Source organism: Colobus angolensis, unplaced genomic scaffold (genome assembly GCF_000951035.1).
Source record: "Colobus angolensis palliatus isolate OR3802 unplaced genomic scaffold, Cang.pa_1.0 Scaffold630, whole genome shotgun sequence".
NCBI classification, from domain to species: domain Eukaryota; kingdom Metazoa; phylum Chordata; class Mammalia; order Primates; family Cercopithecidae; genus Colobus; species Colobus angolensis.
The window spans coordinates 582,243-603,618 of NW_012119933.1; the positions used below are offsets into that span (position 1 = coordinate 582,243).

Below are 21,376 nucleotides of genomic sequence, written 5' to 3' on the forward strand. Positions count from 1 at the left end.
CTTTGACAAAATCAACAGCCCTTCATGCTAAAAATTCTCAATAAACTAGATATTGATGGAGCATATCTCAAAATAATAAGAGCTGATTATTACAAACACACAGCTAATAGCATACTGAATGGGCAAAATCTTGTAGCATTCCCTTTGAAAACTGAGACAAGAAAAGGATGCCCTCTCTCACCACTCCTATTCAACATAGTGTTGGAAGTTCTGGCTAGGGCAATCTTTCTTTCTTTCTTTTAATATGTCTTTTTCTAATTTTAATTTTAATATGTGTTTCTTTCTTTCAATATGATGTATCATTTTTTTTCCCTATGATAAGCCATTGTGGCATGTCTAGTATGAATCCAACTTGATCATAGTGAATATTCTTTTCAGTGTGTTGTTGAATTTGCTTTGCTAGTGTCTTTTGAGGATTTTTATATTGATATTTATTAGATATATTGGTCTGTAGTTTGTATGTATGTGTGTGTTCTTGTTTGGTTTTGGAATCAGGTTATGCTAACCTTGCAAAATTAGTTTGGAAATATTTTTTCTTTTAATTTCTGGAATAGTTTGAGAAGAGTTAATATTAATTCTTCTTTAAATGTTTGGCAGAATTCTGTAGTTAAGCTATCATATTCTGCACTTTCTTTTAATACAATAGCTTTCTGTACTGATTTAATTTTCTCTATATTTTTCTGTTATATTTTCTATTTCCTCATAATTTAATATTAGAAGGTTGTATGTCTCTGGAAATTTATCCAATTATTCTTTTATTAAATTTAGTTACATATAGTTGTTCGTAACAGTTTCTTATGATCCTTTGTATTTCTTTGATATCATCTGAAATGTCTCTTTTTTACCTGTGATTTTATTTATTTGAGTCTTCTCACTTTTTACTTCAGTATTCTTGCTAAAAGTTCATCAATTTTCTTTTTTCTTTTCAAATACCAACTCTTTTTTTTATGTTTTGAATTACTTCTCAGTCTCTATTGCATTTATTTCTGTGCTGAGGTTTATTATTTTCTTCTTTCTATTAATTTTGATTTTATTATTTCTTGCTTTTAGAGAAGTGAGGGTTATCATTTAGTTACAATTTTAGGTTAAACTTAAGAACGAATCAATATTAAATTAATTTTTGTTTTTACTTCTACCAGCAGTTCAAAGTGTACTAAAGATAAAAAAATCAATCATCCAAAGTTCAAAGTCTTAGTACATAATTGGTGAGGAGCTTGCACTTTGGTTTACAAAATCTTTAGATTCTTAGCTTTCAACTGCGTTTTCGAAGAGCCCATCAATGGATCTCTTCATCATCCTGGTGATTTGTCTTTCTTGTCTGATTCTTCTTTCTCTGTGGAACCGAAGCTATGCCAAAGGGAAGCTTCCACCTGGCCCAACTCCTCTCCCCATTATTGGAAATATTCTACAGTTAAAGACTAAGAACATCAGCAAATCCATAAGCGTGGTAAGTATGACTAATTTTCCTTTAGTTTTCTGCAGTGAGTAAGTCAGATATCCCCATAACTAAGCAATATATGTCCCCAGATACCAAGTTTTAAAGAGATGCCTTTATAGAGATGTATCCATTAGACACCCAGATATGCCTTTATAATATAGACATATAGAAGAACATGCAATCAGTACATCCAAAAGAAATGAAGAAATCAACACGTTTGAGGCAAGTAAGTGTTTACTCCAGAATGGATGTTTCAACTGGAAAGCAATTACAGACTGTATCACCTAAGAGAAATGTTGGAGATAAACGCTTGGTGCCACGAAGTGAAACTAGCACTCAGGCAAAAGTTTTCTCAGCAAGGCAATTTACTTCTTCAGAAGGGTGCTGCCTGCATCAATCATGATCACAAGAGTATACTGAACAAAGGAGAGAAGGAGGTTTTATCTCTACCACATAGTCTCTACCTCTGTGTCACTCACCCCATGGACTATGGTCAGACCACACAATCTAAGCTGACCTGATTAGCTATTTGTGAATATTCTCTTAAATAAGGAAGGCAAGGGAGATGTGAATTACCGTGGTGGGCCATGAAGTTTCAAAGGGTGGAATGGGTGCAGAGTGGGTAACTAAGTAAACAGAGGTGAGTTATTGATTAGAGCTGACGGGAAAGTAACCATGGGCAAGGAGCCATGGAGAACAATAAAGTTGAGTTTGAGAACAAAGAACAAGGAAGTTAACAGGCTAAACCTTTGAAGAGAAATTCATTTTATGCAAGAAATATGGGGGCTTCCATTTATATAGGAACTCGTTTCAATTATATAAATTGTCAGATTTCTTCATTGGTAGATTAAACAAATAATGCATCATCAGTCATTAGTACAAGAGTGCATTTGCATATTTGAATCAGATATAACTTATATACGAAGTTTTCTTGTATTGTATATTGTTGAGAGCCCAGTTGTTTGTGAAGAAAATGTTTTTCACAGTTCCTTATTGACGTCAAAGTTTATCAGCAGTTCAACACAGCAGCAGTTGCTCAAGATGTGAGTCATTCCTGCCACCAATGGAACATTGCCAAGATCATTGATCCATGTTATGATTGTTGACATTGCCAGGAGCAGAAATTCTTTGTCGATATTGTAATCCAGGTTGCTTTAACTCTTCTTTGGTAAATGCTAGTGAAAATGGAACAGCTTTTAGTTTTTTAAATAAGCACTGATTTACAGTGTCACAACACCACATTTTCATAAAGCATATATGAATTGAAATCAAGGGAATTGCTAAGGGTTCAGATCTTTCATATTTCATACTGTAGTTCTCAATAAATGAGTCAGTAACTTCTCTACTCCAAGTTGTTTCCATATCAGTTGCTCTCTAAAGCCTGAAGGAATGATCTGGAATCTGTCTTTGTCTTAAGGAAGCCAGTTACTGGAACACTGCTTCTGGAAGCTCATTCTTCCTATGCCTTGGCTTTGAATTTAAAGAGATTGTGTCTGCACCCCAGCTCACCTATTGTTGATTTAAATTCACAGATTTAAGCAGGATTAAAACCTCTCTTCACTTTAATTTCCATTTCTGGAAGATGTAAATAAAAAAGATTTTGCACAGGTTACTTAAGTATACCATATTTTCTAGAAGTAATTAAATACCTCCTTGCATGGTGCAAGGTGGCATTTTCTTTCAATGGTGAAAGAAAATTTAAAGCGACCCTATCATTAAGGACTTACAGTTTAGAGGATAGGAATATATTTATGAAACAATAATGCAAGTAAAGGTATGATTACAAACTGTGTAACAGGGACATGGTAGAAAGAGACCATGTAATTTCAAGGGACTAACCAGTTAGAGGAGCATTCAGCAAAGGGTTCTCTGAGGAAGTGAAGTTGGAGCTGATAATCATAAGAATGATTAGGAATGAAACATATCAAATATCGACAAAACCCAATTTCACGTGTTTTCAATCTGGGGGAGAATTGCTTCTGTCGATGAAAAGAGTCAAACTGCAAAATACTTGAAGAGATTTATTCTGAGCAAATGTGAATGACTATGACCCACGACACAGCCGTCAGGAGACCCCAAGAATATGTGCCCATGGTGGTCAGGGCAGTTTGGTTTTATACATTTATATGTTTGAGTATGTACACATGAGACTCCTGTCAATACATTTAAGATATACATTGGTTTGGCCCAGAAAGGTGGGACAACTCGAAGAAGTGGGAGAGGGGGTGCTTTCAGGATATCCAGAGTTTAAAATTTTCTGATTGACAATTGATTGAAAGAGTTATTGTTAATAGAGAGGAATGTCTGGGTTATGATAAGAGTTGTGGGGACCAAAGTTTTATCATGCAGATGAAGGTTCCAGGCAGCAGTCTTCAGAGAGAATAGATTGTAATTGTTTCTTATTAGAGTTATGGTCTGTGTTAATGTTAAATGTTGGTCAGCTTTTCCTGAATTCCAAAAGGGAAGAGGACATAATGAGGCATATTCAATGCCCCCTTCCCATGATGGCATGAATCAGTTTTTCAGGTTAAATTTGGAGGGACCTGGCCTAGAGGAGGAAGTCTGTTTAAATTGCTGGTGGTAAGGGAGTGGGGCCAGCTGGCGGGGAGAGGGATGCTTTGAATTTTATTTTTGTTTATACGTCTCTCCCTAAGACCCTGAAAAGAGGGCAAAAGTGTTTGTAGTTCAGAGAGTAAGTAAGAATATGGTACAAACTGAGAGTAGAGAGGGAAGCAGGGGACAGGACATGCAGGCATGGGTGTAAAGAACACTTGTTTCTGTCATAAGATCAATATGGGCCGAGCCTAGTGGCTCACACCTGTAATCCCGGCACTTTGGGAAGTGGAGGCAGGAGGATCATCTGAGGTCGGGAGTTGGAGACCAGCCTGACCAACATGGAGAAACCCCGCCTCCACTAAAAGTACAAAATTAGCAGGGTATGGTGGTACATACCTGTAATCCTAGCTACTTGGGAGACTGAGGCAGGAGAATCGCTTGAACTCGGGGGGTGGAGGTTGTGGTGAGCCAAGATCCCACCATTGCAGTCCAGCCTGGGCAACAAGAGTGAAACTCTGTCTCAAAAAAAAAAAGGAAAGAAAAAAAGAGCAATGTGATACTATTAACATGCTTAAAGGGTAGTCAGGTTAACATCTTCCTTGTGAAAAGGTCACTATAGTTTGTAGACTGAGTTTTTAGGTCAGCAAAAAAACTTCTACAATAGAAAAGTGGAAAGACTGTAAGTCCTATATCATTTAGGATACCACATAAGCTGATACTACAGAAAGATGATGCTGAAAGAAGATAGGAGATTATTTCTATCTCACATAAGAAGCTCTAGGTGCTTACTGTCAACTTGCTTCTCCTTCATGATGTCATTCAGAGAACCAGTTTTTTGTGTGTTTTTTTTTAATCTTCGTAGTTTTAGTATCTTCTGCCTCTAGACTGTTTTTCTAATTTGCATGGTCATAGTAGGGGCATCTCCATGCTATTATTTCAACCCATGGGCAGGGGCAGAAATGAAGGGGAAGCAATTGTCTGTTATGCACCAATGTCAAATTTTATCACAACACTGTGCTTACATGAGTTCATGGAAACTGAGTCACATGGCTGCATCTAGCTTTGAGTGAAGCTGGGAAATATGTATGACCACACTCCTATGTTATCATGCATTATAAAAATATGGCAGTGTCTGGTGCTAAAAAAAAATTTATCAAGCATGAACAATGAGGGACAATTATTAGACTACACATGAGGCAGATTAGATGGACTTCCCTTAACCCAAAGAAGAAACACAGAATTTACTGTAATTGTAAGAAGATAGGAGAAAGTTGGTACAATTATTAGTTTGGCATAAAAATTTAGTAAAATAATAGGAACAAAATGCCTAATATAACCCCTGTCATATAGTAGGGGCTGAACAAGAAATAAATATTGAAGCTGATACTAACACTAATAGAATTATTACCAATAAAGTGATGATAATTACTATTCAAATACTTTTTTCTTATCAAATAATTGGTTCTAAAATGTAACATTTTATATAATAGGTGGACAAGTATTAAAACATCCTTCTGGCAATATTAAAAATATTTCCCTAAGCTATCTACATTTTATTTTTGAAATTTACACTTTATTTGCATCTGCTATTCTTTTTGCAGCTAGCAAAAGATTATGGCCCTGTGTTCACTATTTATTTTGGCATGAAGCCCACCGTGGTGTTGCATGGATACAAAGCAATTAAGGAAGCACTGATTGATCAGGGAGAAGTATTTTCTGGCCGAGGGAGTTTTCCAGTGGTAGAAAAAATTGCCCAAGGATTCGGTATGCTTCCCTTTGGGGTATGTGTGTGGGGTTGTAAGTTGTAAAAACTTGAAAAATTTGAAGAAATTGAGAAATCATAAGTATTTAGAAAAATTTATGAAACACATTTTCCATATTTTCTACCTGAGGCTAAGAATAATTTTTCTATAAAGAATCATTAATCTATATTTAAAATCTGTGAAAGTGACACAATGTCCCTGTTAAACATTAAATTCAATGATAACAAGCCATCTAACCACTAATTTTTTATGAATTTGTTACAAAGACAAGTTCATCATAAATTATGGTCAGTTAAAAAAATAGAAAAGCAATAGAGAGATGAGAGAGAGAAGGAATATTACTGAATTTTCTTATTCACCAAATATTTTGCTGCCGGGTCTTAGTCATGGATACCCAGAGATTATTTTAGGAAGCTTGAATAGTGTGCATGGAATCACATCAGTTTGGAATATTTCCATCCTCACCTTGAAATATGATTCTAAAAAAGGATGAGCAATATTAGAATACAACAGAAGACAAAGCATAAAGCAAACATATGTTCTAAAAAGATCATGGAGAAACATGATCAGAGTATGAGTATGTATCAGAATTGATATTTGAAAAAGCTTTTTTGATTAAGTGCTGGAAATTTCTTTTATTTGTTTTTGGAACTAGCCTTAAACTGTCAAGTCTTCTGGTGGATCACAGGGTTCTGGCAAACAGAGGTATGACCTGAATGGGGTTCTGACCTCTTCTGCACTGTTCTCTAAGAGGCTCCCTGGAAACGTTTCCTATGAGCTTATTTTTTTCCCCTTGATCTGGTTTTGACTCTGGCAGCCTAATATTGAACTTCTTTGATGTTTCCTTCCATATTTCATGGGAGAGATTTAATAAATAGAGGGGAAATGTTAAAATGAGACTAGCTGTCTGTTTAATGACTGTACCCCTTATCTGAGAAATGATTATCAGGAGATATCTTCCAATGAAAAAGTGCTGTCTCACATTCTCCTGATAATTCCCTCCTCTTGTTATTTCTCCTAAAATTAACTTACAATTTGAAAAGCCAGCCCTGAAAATTTAAGCCATGACCAGGACTCACCATGTTTATTGCTGCAGGATCACGAGCAAGCATTTTGCCTTTATGATTTTTAGCATCCCGTAAAATGGGACAAAGCCTGCAGTTTACAGAATTATTATGAGGTTTAGTGCAGCTGGTGGATTAAGAATAGTTTAGCAATATGCAAAATTAAGAATCCTGACTGTTAAATAGTAGTTTGGGTTCAAAGAGGAGGCAGGTGTGATGAAGGGTTCAATGGGAATCCCTGAAGCTGACACCATTATATTTACATCCCTTCTGAAATGTCAATATCATCTCCTGAGATGAGAACTGTCAGCTTGTATTCATGACAATGAAGAATATTTTCTCTCTCTGTTTTTTCTTTTGTGTTGATAGGAGTTATTTTTAGCAATGGAGACAGATGGAAGCAAATTCGGCGTTTCTCTCTCATGGTTTTGAGGAATATGGGGATGGGGAAGAAAACAATTGAAGACCGAATTCAAGAGGAGGCCTTGTGTCTGGTGGAGGCATTAAAAAAAACCAATGGTGTTTATTTCTTCATATAATTAACACTAGCAGTTTGGGTAGAACAAATGGGATTGTAAATAGACTACAAAACATTATGATGGCTGAAGTATCATAGTTTACTTTTTGCTCACATAACAGTAATTAAGAGGTGAAGTGTTTGGAATAACAGTCTTTTTAGGTACCAGGTTAATTGGTCTTTGATATCTTCAGCAAATGTCTTTCAATATCATCAATGGTTCATATCTCTGTGTGATAGAGGAAGGAGAAAAGAGCAAGTTAAAAAGCAAATACTTTAGACCAGGCATAGAAGTGGCACACATAACTTCTCTCATGTGTGCCACTTAGTAACAAGGCCATACCTAACTGCCAGAGAAGCTGGAAAATGTGGTTTACTCTGTGCACAGGAAGAAAAGAACATGAATTTTGGCAATCAGCTATCAGTCTTGGCCACATACGCTTAAAAAATTAGGTAACTTTTCTAGTAAAGTGTTTAAGAACAATACGGGGTTGCCAATTACCACAAAAGTGTGGGGCTGCCATTCACCTCTCATAATGGAGTGTGGATATGAAGAGATGGTACTGCAGCAGCACAGATCTCTGCAGCACATAGATGTGTGTGTGTGCACCTGCAGGGCTGGGAGAGCAGGTGGAAGAGAAAGGGCTAGGCAGGGCAAGCAAGGGGTAAGATCATAAGATATATGTGGTTTTATAATGTCATGTATTGAATGAATATTTTTATGGGTTTAACTTTTAAATGTTTTTCGAGAACATTATTAGCTGGATAGTACAGTAGTCCATTATTTTGGACACACCAGAGTTTATTTAACTAATCCTCTGTTTTGACCAGGTAGGTTGATTCTAGTTTTTCCTGCTCTTAGTATACAAAAGTGCAACCCATGTTCATTATTGTAAATCTCTGACTACTTTCTTTGAATAAAATTTGGAAATAGAATTAGTCAAGCAATGAATATTGAATTTTGGCACATATTATCTGTGAAATTATTTGTATCCTTAATTTGTATTGAAGCAGAACTTGTTATTAACTCGTTCAACTTTTCCCATGGTGACTATGGCCTTCTCTCAACTCCCTGACCTTTAGTCGTCCAAAATCTGCTTGATTCCACTTCGTTGTAGGGACCTCACACTCTTGGGGAAGCCCATTTAATCACTAATAACACTAACAGTTGGAAGTTATTTCCACAGGTTGAGCAGAGCTAATTTACATAGTAACTTCTAATTTTTGATCTGAGCTTGCATTGTCCTTCTAGAGTTGTGGTGTTGTGGTTGTCACCAAACAGAGGCAGGAGGGACCTACCTATCATTCAAAATCTGGTTTAGATGATTACAATAAAGATTCCACACAAACACCAATAGGATATGAAAGGTTTATTACTCACATAATGTTGCTTTCAATGAAGAGCAGGCTGACACCCAACCAGGTCCAAAATGACACTGAAAGAGCAGCAGGAGGATAGTGGCATGAGGTTTTCATGGCAGTTACGGTTTAGGGCTGGGTTGAAGTTTCCTGTGTGCAGGTCAGGGCTTGTGTGGCTTAAACTGTCTATTTGTGCTAATGGAGGGAACTGTTACACATTTTTTTTTAAGTGTTTCCAGATGTGGGTAGAAGGGGAAGAGTTCAGGGTGAGTCTTATAAAACTTGTAGCAATCAAACATCCAAAAATGGAGCCATGCTCTTTATTGCATATACGAAGTCTATTTCTACCCACAATGTAGTTTTTCAAATATGTAACTATAATTCCAATTTCTCTCATTATTTTTATCTTTTACAAAAAAAGACAACCAAATTTTTTAACTCTGTTTTCCATGTTCTGTTTCAAGTTTCTTCAGTATTTTGATTTTCTTTTTAAGTTGTTTAGTTTTCTGTTGGCATCATGAGGATGTATCAACACTGATAATTAAATTCCATACATTAAAATATATTTTAAATGGCCTCTTTTTATTTTGTATTCCTTCTTGTGAATTAGAACATTTTGGAAAATGATGTAAATAGGAGACTCCTTGGGGCAAAATTATCAAATAAAGTGGACTGGATTAGACAGTTTTATTTGGAGAAATACAGCAAATTTTATTTTAAGCATTTGAAGTTTATTGTAATGGTGGCATGTCCAGGTAGTTTTTATTTCTAGAAGATCTTAGAAGTCAATCATTTCCAATTATTTTAAGCAGTCAATTTTAGATTTATATGAAAATTGTGTACTAACTTCTGACTGGTATTGTTTGTAGCATCTCCCTGTGATCCCACTTTTCTTCTGGGTTGTGTTCCCTGCAATGTCATCAGTTCCATCATTTTCCAGAATCGTTTTGATTACAGGGATCAGAAATTTCTAACCTTGATGAAGTATTTTAATGAAAACTTTGAAAGTGTGAGCAGCCCCTGGATACCGGTAAGGCCAAGGTTCTTTTTAGAATGTGTAATAGTTTTCTAGCTCATCTATAGCTCATGCCTACCCCATCTCTCTGCCCTATTTAAAAATGTCCAAAGCAATGCTTATCAAACTATCATTTGCAACACATTAGTGAGTTATCAAATCAATCTAATGTGATGCAATAAAATTGAAAACATGAAGTAAGATAGAATAGAAAAAAATACATGATCTCAGAGTGCTACATTTATAGCAAGATTTGTTTGGATGAAACTTTTTTGTTTGTTTTTAGATTGTCAGATATAGAGGGTACTGATTTAAGATGGATTTCTTATTAAAGTACACAGTCAGAAAATGTTAGTAACCTATGTTTTATAATCACTAACAACTAAAATTCTATACTGATCATAAGTTCCTGATGTGACCTACCTTCAAAGGACCCTAGAGAAAAAATAGTCTAATGTCTCTTATTTACTGGAATGGGAAACTGACCCAGAGCTATTAGGCATATTTTTCAAAATAGCCTAGCTAAGACAATGAACATCAAAATCTAGAATCTAGAATTCCTGATTCCTGATTCTGTATCTAGTTTGATTTAAGCTACAAGCCTGAATATATTATGTTGATGCCTTCCAAGGTTATTAGGTCATTAGGGTGTTGTCTAAATTAAAGCATGTTCTGTAAGCTCTAGGACCAGCAAAAGCATGAGTCAGGAAAATATGCACATTCTTTGGGGTGGAATATTTAAATTTTATATATATATATATGTATATGTGTGTGTTTGTGTTTTTTTATATATATGTATACACTAAGTGATTTGGGCACTTTGTTAATCTTTCAGATGTACTATTTCTTCATTACAACAAATGAGTATGAGTTTTCAAAATTTTTAGACTGTCCCCTGGTAAAACATATATTGTGTATACTGGTGCAAACACAGGGTATTAGCTCTGAGATCACTAGTTTGGTGTCTTCGAATTGTTGATTAACCTTATGAACTTCAATTTCCTCATCTGAAGAGAGGTGACAACAGGGGTGATTTCCTGACTTCCTTCAGAGTTATGGTTAGGAAATCAACGTGATTGGCCTTGAAGTTGCTTTGTAACCTGTGCATACTGTCTCTGCCTACTTTTTCAGTGCTCTCTCCCTCAAATTCAGAATGCATTCCTGTGCAGGAAGCATGTCTATTCATCTTTATCTACTTAGCATATAACCAGTTTCTGATAAATAATAAGGAGCAGTGTTTGGTGAATGAATTAATGATGGATTCTTTCTTCTTTCAGCTCTACAATGCTTTCCCTTTTTTACGAGTTCTTCCAGGAAGTCATAATGTGATATTTAAAAATTATGCTCTCCAAAGAAGTTTTATTTTGGAGAAAGTAAAAGAACATCAGGAATCTCTGGACATCAATAACCCTCGAGATTTTATTGACTATTTTCTGATTCAAATGGAAAAGGTACAGTGTAATTCTGATTTGCTACTTTATCTTTGTGGGTGTTGTGACTCATTGATATGCTTTGATTTTACTGGTGAAACTGAGATATGAAAACAAATGCTGTATCCTAAAGTGTATTAATTGTTTATGCAACATATTACCTGTGTAAGCCATATTGCGTGTCTCTGGATATTTCCAAGTTCTCACCCAAAGAGACTTAGGTTTTATGTTTACCATGTTAAAGCTGATTCTTTATCTGGGGGCAGATCAAAACATGCAAACACACACACGCACACATCCATTCAAGATTGATGATAACATATCATGGTTCCATGAAGAGAAGATGTAACAAATGAGGGAACACAGGAATGGATAGAAACCCAGACGGGCTTACTTTTGGGCAATCTCTAAGATATATTCATTTACAGATGAGGTAGGTTTGAGAAACTCTGACTTAGATAAACAGGAGGGAGAAAATAGATCCAGGAGATGATGAGTGTAGTAATCAAGTTTGTGAAATTTTCAAAGAGGCTATAATGATTGTAATTGAAGAGCAGTGTTGGGTGTAATGACTGATGGAGTTGTAAATACTGCTGTAGTTTGGGTGTGATTAGTTTAAGAAATTTGAATGAAAAATTAGATATGATGAAACAGACAATAGATGCTAGAGTTGACAGTGATTAGCAGTGATGACTTAATGAAAAGTATGTTTAAAAAATTACAAAGGAACTGACTGGCTCTAGGGGGTTAGAAACTGAAGAATCAGAAAGTACTTGAATGTTTGTGAGTCCGATGTTATTTTAAATTTGAAGCAGTTCTAACAGTTCACCTAATATTATCTTCACCCATAGCACACTCTAAAGTCTAGCTTAATTAGCCAGGTACTGATGTTGTACTGAATAGTATTGTGTTACTTGAAAAGCTTTTTATTAAGTAATTGTAACATGTCATTGCTAGGAAAAACACAATGAAGAGTCTGAATTTACCATGGACAACTTGGTTGCTACTATATGGGATATGTTTAGTGCAGGAACAGAGACAACAAGCACCACAATGAGATACGGACTCTTACTCCTGCTGAAGCACCCTGAGATCTCAGGTATGAACAGATGATGGGCAGGATCAAATTTCAGGTAGAAGTGGACAGAAAATACGGATAACCACCCCACCATTTACCTGCCAACACAAGGTACAACAAAATTTCTGTTCATTAGTACATCTACCTACCATTGGGTGGATTCAATTCACATTAGTTCCTAGTATAAAAGGAGAATAAAATGTTTAAATAATGATAGAGATTTGAAGAGCAGAGGCCATTATTCTCCCTGTGATGATATAGGATTCTTGATTTGGTTTGGAACAGATGCAGCAGTGTGGCATTGTTATTTTGAACAATGAGCTGTAGACTTCAATAGCGGTGGCTTTGAATTCTGATTCTACTAATAGGTGGCTTGCTTGACCTGCAGACACATGATTACTCTCCATAACTATGGTCCCTTATCTGTTCAAGGGGGATAATATGGGAAAGACCACATATTCCCTGAGCATCCTTAGGAAACTATTTACTTCTCTGGACTTGTTTCTTTGTAAAGTACATGAAATTATACCTTCCACATAGAAGTTTTTTGAAGAATTATAAAGTAATATAATGAAGAGTGCAGTGTGTCTGTCCTATATTATTAATACCTTCTGAATAAATTTTAACTTCTTAAGTTTTGTGCTGAATCAAGTTAATATCTCATTTCCTGAACTGCACTGTGTAGTTCTTAGATTATTGAAACTTAAATATTTAAGATAAAATTGACATACACAAAATGGCTAAACTACAAGGTCTTCAGTGATTCTTCAGGATCCCAGATCTCTGAGTCTGTCAAGAAAAAGTACACAGAGTAGGGAATCAAAGTTGAGGATTGAATGTCATGGTGCAATTGTATTTCATACCTGCATACCTGTGTCTACTGAGCTTTCAATTTGCCCAAGAAATGTAAATTGTGTGTCCTTTTTTTTCTCTTATGGAGGTAGTGACACGTAATTTTCCATCATTGTCCCATCTCCAACTACAATGGGACAATGATGAAGGGATCCTACAAATGGTACTTCAAGTTTTTTTCACTTCTCATAAATTCTGACTCCTGCCTTGCCAGCTAAAGTGCGGGAAGAAATTGATCATGTGGTCGGCAAAAACCGAAGTGTCTGCATGCAGGACAGAAGCCGGATGCCCTACACGGATGCCGTGGTGCATGAGATCCAGAGATATATTGACCTCGTCCCCACCAACCTGCCCCATGCAGTAACTCAAGACATTCGGTTTAGAGAATACCTTATTCCAAAGGTGAGAGATATTATGTCTGTACCCTTCCTTAGGTGTCTTAGGCAATCAAATATCATAGCAGTAGAACTGTAGATTGCCTAATCTTCTACAGGTATGGCACAGTCATAACTCAGGCATCCTACCCTGTGACCACGTACTTCTTTCCTTCTAGTTTTTGATACAAGTTTCTAAATATGATAGTGCCTAGACTCCCACAGGATTTTCCGCTTTGATAGCTCTACACTCTGCCTGTCCATTAGCCCAGTGTGCTATCCTGTCCCTTCCTTTCAATTTTAGGTTTTATTACTCTTACCAATTAACCTGTATCCTATATCCCACCCCTTCTCTACTGTCCCTATGACTTACTTGTGAAAAGTCCAATACAAAAATCTCCTTCCACCCTGCCTGATTATTGGCTACTGACCTGTGCTGGAAAAGACCATGCAGCCCAGCAGGTTGATATTGTTATCATCAATGCCAAATGTGGTGGTTTAATTTTCATCAATGCCAAAAGTATTCTCAATCTTACCCAACAATCCTGCTTTATAATCTAACTCAACTTGCTTCACCATACTCCACAATGACTTTCAACCTTGAACTCTTCTCAGCCTTTCATTATCTTACTTTTAATAGGTGACTTGCTCTTCCATCTCACAGAAAAATTAGTCACTGGAAGTGGACTCCTCTAATGCTTTCCATTAGATTTACATACTTGGCTACATTTACAACCTTTGATTCTGTTTCATGTCAGTTGCTGTGACAGATGGGCTTTCTTTTGTTTTACGGTAAGCTGTTTTAACTGTGGCATGGATCCCTTCTCTCTTACTTTTTCAATTATCTTCCTTAAATAATTATTTCTTCTTCCTTCCTCTTCATCTTCTCCCTTTTTCCTGGCTCCTTTTTATCAGCCTGTGAGCATAATCACTTCTCTTTTATTTATTAGTGACACCTAATAATTGTACATATTTTTGGAGAACAACATGATGTTTAGAAACATGTATGAGTTGTGTAATGATTAAATTGGGTAATTAGTATCTCGATCACCTTGAACATTTATTATTTATTTGTGATGACAATGTTCAAGAACCTCTCTATTAGCATTTTGAAATCCATTTGTATTAGTCTGTTTCCATGCTGCTGATAAAGACATACCTGAGACTGCACAATTTATAAAAGAAAGAGGTTTATTGGACTTACAATTCCACATTGCTGGAGAGGCCTCACAAACATGGTGGAAGGCAAGGAGGAGCAAGTTACATCTTACATGGATGGCAGCAGGCAAAGAGGAAGCTTGTGCAGAGAATCTCTCATTTTTAAAACCATGAGATCTCATGAGACCCACTCACTATCACAAGAACAACATGGGAAAGACCCACCTCCAGGATTCAATCATCTTCCACCGGGTCCCTCCCATGAAATGTGGGAATTGTGGGAGCTACAAGATGAGATTTTGGTGAGGATACAGAGCCAAACCATATCATTCTGCCCCTGGCCCCTCCCAAATCTCATGTCTTCACATTTCAAAAGCAATCATGCCTTCCCAACTGTGCTGCAAAGTCTTAACTCATTTCAGTATTAACTCAAGGGTCCACAATCCAAAGTCTCGTAAGAGATAAGGCAAGTCCCTTCGCCTATGAACTTGTAAAATCAAAAGCAAGTTAGTTACTGCCTAGATACAATGGGGGTACAGGCATTGGGTAAATACAGCCATTCCAAATGGGAGAAATTGGCCAAAACAAAAGGGCTTCAGGCCTGACACTAGTCTGAAATCCAGTAGGGCAGTCAAATCTTAAGGCTCCAAAATGATCTCCTTTGAATCCATGTGTCACATCCCAGTCATGCTGAAGCAAAACATAGGTTCCCATAGTCTTGAGCAGCTCTGCTCCTGTAGTTTCTCAGGGTGCAGTCTCCCTCCCAGCTGCCTTCATGGGCTGGCGTTGAGCGTCTGCAGTTTTTCCAGGCACATGGTGCATGCTGTCAGTGTGTCTACCATTCTGGAGTCTGAAGGATGGTGGCCCTCTTCTCACAGCTCCACTAGCTGGTGCCCCAGTAGGGACTCTGTATAGGGACTCCCACCCCACATTTCCCTTCTGCACTTCCCTAGTAGAAGTTCTGGCTAAACACCCTGTGGAAGCCTCCAAAGCTTGAGGCTTGCACCCTCTGAAGCCATAGCCAAAGTTCTATGACTCCTTTCAGCCACATGTGGGATGCAGGACATCAAGACCCTAGGCTGGACATAGCACCGAGACCCTGGGCCCAGCCCATGAAACCACTTTTTCCTTCTAGCCCTTCAGGCCTGTGATGAGAGGGTCTGCCACAAAGGTCTCTGACATGCCCTGGAGACATTTTCCCCATTTTCTTGGTGATTAACATTCTTCTCCTTGTTACTTATGCAAATTTCTGCAGCCAGCTTGAATTTCTCCTCAGAAATGGGATTTCTTTTCTATTGCATTGTCAGCCTGCAAATTTTTGAAACTTTTTCCATTTGCATTTGAAACTGAATGCCTTTAACAGCACCCAAGTCACTTTTTTTTTTTGAGATGGGCTCTCGCTATGTCACCTAGGCTGGAGTACACTGGCATGATCTCAGCTCGCTGCAAGCTCCACCTCCTGGGTTCAAACTACTCTTCTGGCTCAGCCTCCCGAGTAGATGGGTTACAGGCATGCACCACCATGCCTAGCTAATTTTAGAAGAGATGGGGTTTCTCCATGTTGGTCAGGCTGATCTTGAACTTCCAACCTCAGGAGATCTGCCTCAGCCTCTCAAAGTGGTAGGATTACAGGCGTGAGCCACCACACTGGGCCTAGTTGTATTTTGTTAAGATTTTTTGCATCCATGTTCTTCAGCAACAATGGCCTGCAGTTTTCTTTTCTTGTTTTGTCTTTGATATTAGGGGAATAATGACCTCATAAAATGATTATGGAAGGATTTCCCCCTTTAGAGTTTTTCAGAAGAATTTCAAAAGAATTTTTCTTGGTGTATTTTTAAATGTTTGGTAGAATTCAGCAGTGAAGCCAAAAATAACAGTCTTTGGCTTTTCTTTGATGGGAGATTTTTATTACTGATTTAATTTGTTACTCAATTATTATCACTTTCAGATTTTTTGTTTCTTCATGATTCAATCTTGGTACATTATATGAGTCCAGAAATGTATCCATTCCTTCTAGATTTTCCAATTTGTAAGCATATATTTGTTCATAATAGTCTCTAATGATCCTTTGCATTTCTGTGGTCCAGTTGTAATGGCCTCTTTTTCATCTCTCGTTTTACTTATTTTGATCTTCCCTCTTTCTTCATAGTCTAGCTAAGGGTTTGTCAGTTTTGTATATCATTTCAAGAAAACCAAAACTTTCTTTCATTGACTTCCTCATATTTTAGTTTCTATATCTATTTTGTATTTTGATTTATTCTATAATATTTATAATTTTTGTCCTTCTACTTATTTTGGATTTGGTTTGTTTTTGTTTTTCTAGTTTCTTAAGTTTCAATGTTAGATTGTTAATTGAGATTATTCTCTTTTTTGATGTAAAGGTTAATTGTTTTAAACTCCATTATCGGTACTGCTTCTACTGTATTTCATAGGTTTTTGGTATGTTGTACTTACATTATCATTAGTCTCAAGAAATTGTTAAATATTTCCTCTTAATTTATTCATTAACTCATTGGATCTTTATAAGCATGTTAATTAATTTTTAGGTATTTGTATATTTTCTGTTCTTCTTGATTGCTAGTTTTATTGTACTGTTTTCAGAAAAAAAGTTGATTTGATTTTAACTTTAAAAAAATTGTTAAAACTTGTTCAGTAACTTACCATATGATCTATCCTGGAGAATGTTTCATATGCTGTATAGAAGAATGTGTATTCTGTAGCTGTTGGGTGGACTGTACTGTGCATACCTGCTAAGTCAGGTCAAAGGAACAATTTAACACCATTGTTTGTTGTTTGATATTTATGTCTGAATGATCTATTACCGAAAATAGGGTGTTAAGTTCTCTACTATTATTGTTTTGAAGTCTATTTCTTCCTTTAGGTCTATTAATAATTGCTTCATATATTTAAGTACTTTGACGTTGAGTTCATGTACATTTACAATTTTTATACCCACTTGATGAAATTCCCCTTTATTGTTATATGATCACCTTCTTTGTCTCTTTTTACAGGTTTTAATTTAAAGTCATCCCTTGGTATTCATGGGGAATTGGTTGCAGGACTCCTTGTAGATATTAAAATGCACATATACTCAAGTCCCATAGTCAGCCCTGCAGAATCCATGCATACAAAATGTTGGCCTTTCCTATCCATGTCTTTTGCATCCCATGAACACTGTATTTTGATCTGGTTTATCTTTTTCTCTTCCTTTCAGGGCACAACAATCTTAACAGATCTGACTTCTGTCCTGTACGATGACAAGGAATTTCCCAATCCAGAGAAGTTTGACCCTGGCCACTTCCTGGATGAAAGTGGCAACTTTAAAAAGAGTGATTATTTCATGGCTTTTTCAGCAGGCAAGCAAGCTTTCTTTTTATGTGTACCTCAGGGGTCAAGTGAGGTAAGGAAGGGCTCTGCATGGAGGCTACTCTGGGCTGAACAATTTGTCATTTGCATAAGGCCAGAGGCACCACTCCCAAAGACCAGGTTATTTCTCATGGGATTAGTGACTATGTTCATAGATTCTGCTTCCTGGTCCACTACGTAGGTCATTAAAAGTTCCTCCTAGAAGTCCAGTTCTAGTAAAACTTTTCTCATTTACCCTGAGAAGCCAGTTCACTCAATAAACTTCACTGAGTACCTTATATATAGCAATGCTATGCTGAGGTCCAGGCATAGAAGTGTGAATAAATATTAGATCTTTTCTCTAAGAGAAGGGAAAACAAATGAACAGGTAATGAAATTCCAAGATCACAGATGCTATGCTTGAGGTTTCTTTGGGAGTCCAAAGAAAGGGAGGGACAGAGAGAGAGCGAGAGAGAGAGCAAGAGCGAGAGCAAGAGAGAGAGCGAGTTTCAGATGATTTATTTGAGAGGGATAGGGGCAGAATAGTTGTAAAGTAAGTGAAATTTTCTTGCAATAAATCACATTTGAGTATCTTCCCCCAATTTTTGATGGTCCTGGAAAGAAACATGCAGCAATGTCAAAAAGTTTAATAAAAGAGAGTTTAATAAAGAGATGGTTTTGAGAAGTGTGGGCCAAATAAGGAGAGTAACAAAATGTGGGGAAGAACTCAGGACTAACATCAGCAAGAAGATGTTACAATCCTAGATCAAAAGATTCAAAGGATGGTTGCTGGAACCTGAATAGTGAGCAGATTCCTCATCAAGGAAAGCATCTATAGGTAGAGGGATGTTGCCACTGTCAAAACTAGCCTGACAGGGTAGGATGGAGGGAACAAATACTCTGAACTTTTCAACATCTGAGCCTCTGAATGTATCCAGAACCCAGAAGGGAACTACCTCCTGGGTTAATGCAGTTCTTAGAGGTCAGTTTCCTGGGAATAGAAAGGCACAAGAGATAAATACAAAATGGATCTGGAAAGAGGAAGAAATGGAAAATATTCAGCACACTTCAAAGAAGTAGGAAGAGGGTAGGAGGGTAGAAGATGTTTCCAACAGAAATAACTGAAACAGAAACAAAAATAAGAGATTTGTTCCTGTTTAATTATATAAGAAAATAAGTGTAGAGCAACCCTTGATGTTGTGTTCTCAAGATTATGTGCATTGCCCAGAGATAATCTCAGAAAAAGCTATTGCTATGTGACTTCTTATCTCCTTTTGTATTTAGGAGTCCACTATTGCACCATGAGCCTGCTCAAGATTTCTATTCATTTCACATGGCTTGCAGGCCAGCTCTTGTCCTGACAGTGGGTATTACTGTGTGTATTATAAGATCTAAGGGTTTACCTTAAGAGTTTATATTCCAGTTTGTAAAACAGATGAATAATTTACAGTTCATGTGAAATGTAGTGTATTAGAAGCATTAATGAATATCGTGGAAAACAGATAAGAGCATGAATTGTATGTCCTGATGCATCAAAGAAGATTGCATAGAATAAATAACATCTGAGCTGAGTCTGGAAGAATATCGGGACTATTGGCAGGCAAAGCAGAGTAGGAGACCATTCCAGATAGAAGAATACCTGGAATCTGAGCGGAATCTTGAAATTACCAATCTGTTTGGGGAGTGGTGAATCATTAGTAATGGCTGGGGTGAGGGGAACTGGGTGGAAGATGTGGAACGAAATGATGCCCTAAGAATTGCCTGTGGCCACTTGGTGACATTTCTTTTTTATACCTGGCAATAATAAACTCTTGACTATTTTTTTTAAAAGCAGGTATGTGGCAAGATAGATTATCCTTTAGAATCCAGATAAGGACAAATAAATCTATTTGTCAAGTCCAGGGTCAGAAGTATATGGAGAAGTAGATACAGTGTTGTGTATCATGCCAGTTGGGATAGATGTGTGTGTGTGTGTAAATATGTCACTGGCAAGCTGCAACACGGCAGTTCCAATGTGCATGGACAGAAAAGATTTTTTCATATAGTGCATTCACAGAAATATGTGCTAAAGAATAAAAAAGAAACCAGGTTTGGGCGTAAATAGAAAAAGTTGTAGGTTCATTAGTCATTCATTAATATATTTCTTCATTCCACATTAATTTCAGCCTCCCTGTGTGCTAACTCAGCTAAAGAATTAAATAAATAATGATCTTGTGTGTAATTTTTAGGAAAAAGAATTTGTGCTGGAGAAGGCCTGGCCCGCATGGAGCTGTTTTTAATCCTGACCACCATTTTGCAGAATTTTACCTTGAAACCTCTGGTTGATCCAAAGGATATTGACACCACCCCAGTTCACAAAGGCTTTGGCACTATACCACCCTTCTATGAGCTTTGTTTCATCCCAGTCTGATGAAGTGTCTGGCTGCTAGATTGCAGAGCAAGGCCCTTCAGTCTCATGTGAAAAATGCAGATGTTTCCTTGCCTGTGTGTCAACCATTCTCTCTCCTATCTTAATAGGAGGAAGGCCATCTCTGAGCCCTATCTCTTTTAATTGTATCCATCCTTCAAAATCCATTCCAGTTTTCCCTGTATGAAAGAAAATTTATTGTTTCATTTCCAATAAAATTATGTTTGTAACACAATCTTAAGACCATATGCTACATTTTATCTGTAGTGCATATGAAATGGAAAGCACCCTATAAATGCCATATTTTGCTCTGCTACCACAAATGAGAAATCAGAAATTATCCCATGAGATTTTTTAAAAATGTAAAATGTATTAAAATATGAGCTTTATTAATCTCTCACTCCTATCTACCTGTCTAGGCAAATGATCTCTTGACAGATTAGCTTGTATACTTTCTTTTTTCCCCCAGTGGCTGGTAAAATATAATTACATGTATATATATGCATGTGTTGGATATATATGTTGTGTATGTGTTTATTTTAGCATGTATGTGTATGTGTATAAATGCAGGGAGAAAAGAAAAGAAGGTTACTTTAGCCAAAGGGAATGACATGATATAAACTTGAATTAGCCAGTCTGTCCAAAGTTATCCATTCTTTGCTCCCTCAGTGGTTAAATACACACATACAGGGACACACACTGATGTACAGACATATTAAGGCAAAGAAGAGGGGAATATGTATTTGAATATACACAAACAGAAATATGTGTGTGTGTGTGTTTATGTGTGTATATAGAATATAGCTGTGATTTGAAGGTGATAGTTACATAATAACATATCATAGATATTTTAAAAAGCAACATAAAGAAATGTAGCTCATAATGTCCTATTTGATGACTGTTCTATATTTTCAGAATTATTTCCAGCTTCAATGATGTTTAGATTATTTTTGAACCGTTGTTTACTATAAATGCTACTATCTGCATACATCTTATATTCTTATATTATTTCTTTAAGGT

General features: G+C 36.7%; 1 protein-coding gene across 2 annotated transcripts; it reads left to right on the forward strand.

Annotated features, from left to right (window-relative positions):
* Nucleotides 1-1,279: 1,279 nt before the first annotated feature.
* Nucleotides 1,280-20,359, forward strand: LOC105527570 (cytochrome P450 2C3-like). 2 transcript variants are annotated; one of them, XM_011963929.1, is made up of 9 exons: nt 1,280-1,447; nt 5,596-5,758; nt 7,191-7,340; nt 9,567-9,727; nt 10,990-11,163; nt 12,100-12,241; nt 13,287-13,474; nt 17,819-17,960; nt 20,178-20,359. In XM_011963929.1, exons 1-9 carry the CDS (start codon nt 1,280-1,282, stop codon nt 20,357-20,359), a joined length of 1,470 nt encoding a protein of 489 aa, XP_011819319.1. The 2 variants fall into 2 exon arrangements, with proteins under 2 accessions (XP_011819319.1, XP_011819320.1); XM_011963930.1 differs by lacking the exon at nt 10,990-11,163.
* Nucleotides 20,360-21,376: the final 1,017 nt, after the last annotated feature.